Source organism: Primulina huaijiensis, chromosome 7 (genome assembly GCF_012295235.1).
Source record: "Primulina huaijiensis isolate GDHJ02 chromosome 7, ASM1229523v2, whole genome shotgun sequence".
In the NCBI taxonomy this organism is placed as follows: Eukaryota; Viridiplantae; Streptophyta; class Magnoliopsida; order Lamiales; family Gesneriaceae; genus Primulina; species Primulina huaijiensis.
Window position 1 is genome coordinate 23,633,137 of NC_133312.1, and position 3,735 is coordinate 23,636,871.

The following is a 3,735-nucleotide window of genomic DNA, read 5'->3' on the forward strand; positions in this document are numbered from 1 at the left end:
CCACTCAATGTCTCCGTGTTCTTTGTAACCACTCCTTCTTCGCTGCCTACAACTGTTGAAATTTTTGGAAGATCCACACTTGCCAAGTTGCAGTTTCCATTAGAGGTTTCATCTATTCCAAAATTGCTTCCTTTCCACTTTGTCTTTGTAAGTGCCTCGTGTACGTAGATATTTCAGCAATATGGACTTTAGTGGTGAATGTTGCAAAAGGTGAAGATAATTTTGCGTAGCCCATGTAGGTTGAAATTGGATACTTTGTGCATGATCTTACCCCTTCTTGAAAGCCAGTAGGCCAGCAATTCCAAGTCCTTCAAAGCCCCTTCTTGAAAAAATCTATCCAGTAGTAGCTGTTTTAGGATCCAATGACTGGCGTCGTTGGAATCAAAGCGAAGACAAGTGCGTATATCACCCTCAGACTGGTGGATGTTCCGAGCTTCTCACACATATATATCCTCGAGAATGTGCTTCAAGTTTTCATTAATCGGAGGAGATTTGCCAGCTTCATGTCACTCTTGGAGTTCTCTTATAATGATAAAAACCAGCTGAGCATTAAGATGTCGCAATTAAAGACTCCGTAATCATAGGTCCCTTTGTTTGAGGAACCTATGGGAGAAGCCATTATTGAAGGATCCAAAATGATCCAATGGTGAATAAGACCGCTTGTGTTTCAAAGGAGATCAATTGTCTTGAATACTTCAACATTTCAAGACATTGTTCATTATGGCATGATAGCACAGCTACGCCACGCTTCATTGGTCCTTGCGAGATGCTTGCGTTAGAAACTCTTTGTATCGTTTTAATTTGCCGCCATCATTGTCTTGTGATCGCAACATTTTCCATGTTCATATGTATAAGCCAAGCCAGACCCATCACCTGCATGCGCTGCATTGGAAAAGTGGAGTTGCACCATACTCTTTCATATAGAACGACCATTACAAATACTTGATCATAAGTAAGGAGAAGAAAATTGGCAACAAGATCATTTCACTTACCGGAGGAGCAATAGAAGCCACATGAACGACCGAATACAATAAATATGCACCAACAATATCCGAAAGTATTCACATAATTACAAGCTTTCAAATCCTTTAAGATTTCAAGGAAGCAATAAATTAAATGTTAATATTGAATTAAAATTCCTTGTTTTTGCCTTGAATTGAATTTCAATAACCGTAACAAAAGAAATAACGCTTCCTAGGATTCAAAGGCAATCTGACCGCCATGTTCATTTTCTCAACTGGTCATTGATTTGAATTTAAAAGACAGACCAGACTGATCGAACCAGACCTTATCACACAGTACGTTAATTATTTTAAAGTTCATGAAAATAAACACAATATAAAAAAATTCAAGACGTTCTAAATAATTGAAATTTAGGAAAGCAATTGCTCTATCCATATCAGTACCAATTGATGAATGTGCTATATTCAGCGCAACACCAACCCTACACTAAAATGGCGCGAAATAGAGTTACGAGTTGAAGATAGCCTCTCATATTCGAATAAACATATGATAAATCGTCTCAAGATTTAAACTTAACAATTAACTTTGAGATTTAATTAAACTTTCTATGATCTTGAGTCTCGAAGTTAATTCTTAAAACATAATTTAAGATTGCATTAAATTAAAATAAACAACATAAATGCATTGATATTTCTCAGTCTGCATCATTGAAAAGTAATAACAATATCGTGAAAAAAACATAATTAGTTCGTTCATTTTGGTCAATCGGTATTGCATGACATATTGTGGTGTTTCTATATCCTAGTATTAATTCATGCATACAAATAATATATTTGCGAATACGCGAAGAGATACAAGTACTCTACTGGTATTTTCGGAAATACATAAAATAGAAATATGTCGGGTGTTAGAGAGAAAGGATAATAATACTACCTAATTATATGGAATATGCTCAATTGTCTATTTTTAAGTTACGTGATCAAGAATTGTTTTTTAATGTATAACAAACAAGAATTATTTTAGTTTTATTATTATTTTTAAACAATTATTTTGGTTGGCGACGTCTTGGGAAGAATTAGAAATTACATATATGCTGATTAAGTCAAATTATACAACGCATATATCTGAAACACGCTTAATCATGGGGGTTAACTGATACCACCTTCTTAGAAAAATAATAAAATCTTGAAAATAAATCTATTTTTTTAAAAAAAGAAAGAAATAGTAACGCGTTAATCAAGTTTTCTAATAAATCAACCATGAAATTAATAAAATAAACGTATTCAAAATCATCATAATCAACATGTCAAAATATACCAACACAAATTTTTTTAAAAAAAAAATATAAGGTATTTCAAAAATTCCATTTACAAGTCGGACCAGTTTGGTTAATTGACATCGATCCAACTAAACTAATATTTTCAAGATGAAGCTTCAAAATACCAGCAAATCGAACTAGATCGTGAAATAAATCGGTTCCATCTATTATTTCCATTGGAAAAAAAAAAAAGAAGAGAATCTCCTCTGTACATCACCAATCAGAATAACCACTATATTATACATAAATATTAATTAAATAAACATATTAAAATAGTGTACATTTTGTAATGTATTAATTAATGAATGGATTGGCGACCTTGTCCTACGGCAACTCATTCAACGACCAAACGAGGTCGTGACATCCACGTTTAACCTCCTTCATATACATACATATATGCATATGCAAGCCCATATCATGATCTTGTTGATCAAAAACATATTCATTTTCGATTCGCAGCTGTCTTTTAGCTGGGATTATGATGGAGTTGACGATAAATTTATCACAAACTAATCATGTGAGTAACGGCAAGAAAAAGGGGGGCGGCGGCGCCGTCATTCGGGAGACTTTCCATATACTCACCAACGCCCTCCTCAGTCTCCTCCTCCCTCTCTCGTTCCTCCTCCTCGCCCGTCTCGCCACCGCTAACTATTTCCAATCCGCATCTGATAAATACCCCACTCAGAATCCCACTTCTTTGTTATGTTCCCTTTTCTTGAACAAGAGACTCACGATTCTCCATGTACTAGTCTCTGTAATCAGTGCAGCTACTCTGGCCCAAGGACTGACCGGAAAAACCACATTCCTGAGCCAGCCCTCCTTGAGAAGACATCGTTTGTACGCGGCGTGGATTCTCCTATGCGTGTTACAGCTATGCGTCGGCTCAGGTATTGAAGGGAGTATAGCCGCCGGTGTCGAGGGCTCGAGCTTGGGTCAAGAAAAGGGTATGCTCTGCAGAGTGTTGTTCTTCTTAGGGCTGCATGAAACGACGCGGTTCTGGTGGAGAACCGTGGTGAAGCCGGTGGTTGATGACACTGTGTTGGGAGTTTACAGGGAGGAGGAAGGACGGGTGGTGAAGGTGGTGATAGGGGTGGGCTTCGGGTGGCTTTGGTGGTGGCGCGTGAGAGAGGAGGTGGAGGCGCTGGCGCTGGCGGCTGAGGTGAGGAGGGAGCTGATGATGGGGATTGGGGTGGCGGACTTTGTGGGGTGGTGGCTGTATTACATAACGGTGACAGTTGGAATGGTTAGTATTGTGAAGGGTTTGATCGGGGTGTGGATGTTTTTGGTGTGTAATCGTAGGAGAGAGCCAACTCCGAATGACGGAAAGGTTTGACTTTGGGAGTAGGTAAGAAAATTTGCTATTGTAATTTCTTTATGGAGTGGTCGTGGATACTCCCATCAGTTTAGATTCTTCTACTCTGTCTTTCTTAATTAGATCAATTACACAATATATA

At 37.9% G+C, this 3,735-nt stretch overlaps 1 protein-coding gene across 1 annotated transcript; it reads left to right on the forward strand.

The window, feature by feature from the left end:
* The first annotated feature begins 2,762 nt into the window (after nt 1-2,762).
* Nucleotides 2,763-3,614, forward strand: LOC140981710 (uncharacterized). Its single transcript, XM_073448123.1, has one exon. The coding sequence runs from the start codon at nt 2,763-2,765 to the stop codon at nt 3,612-3,614; it is 852 nt and encodes a 283-aa protein (XP_073304224.1).
* Nucleotides 3,615-3,735: the final 121 nt, after the last annotated feature.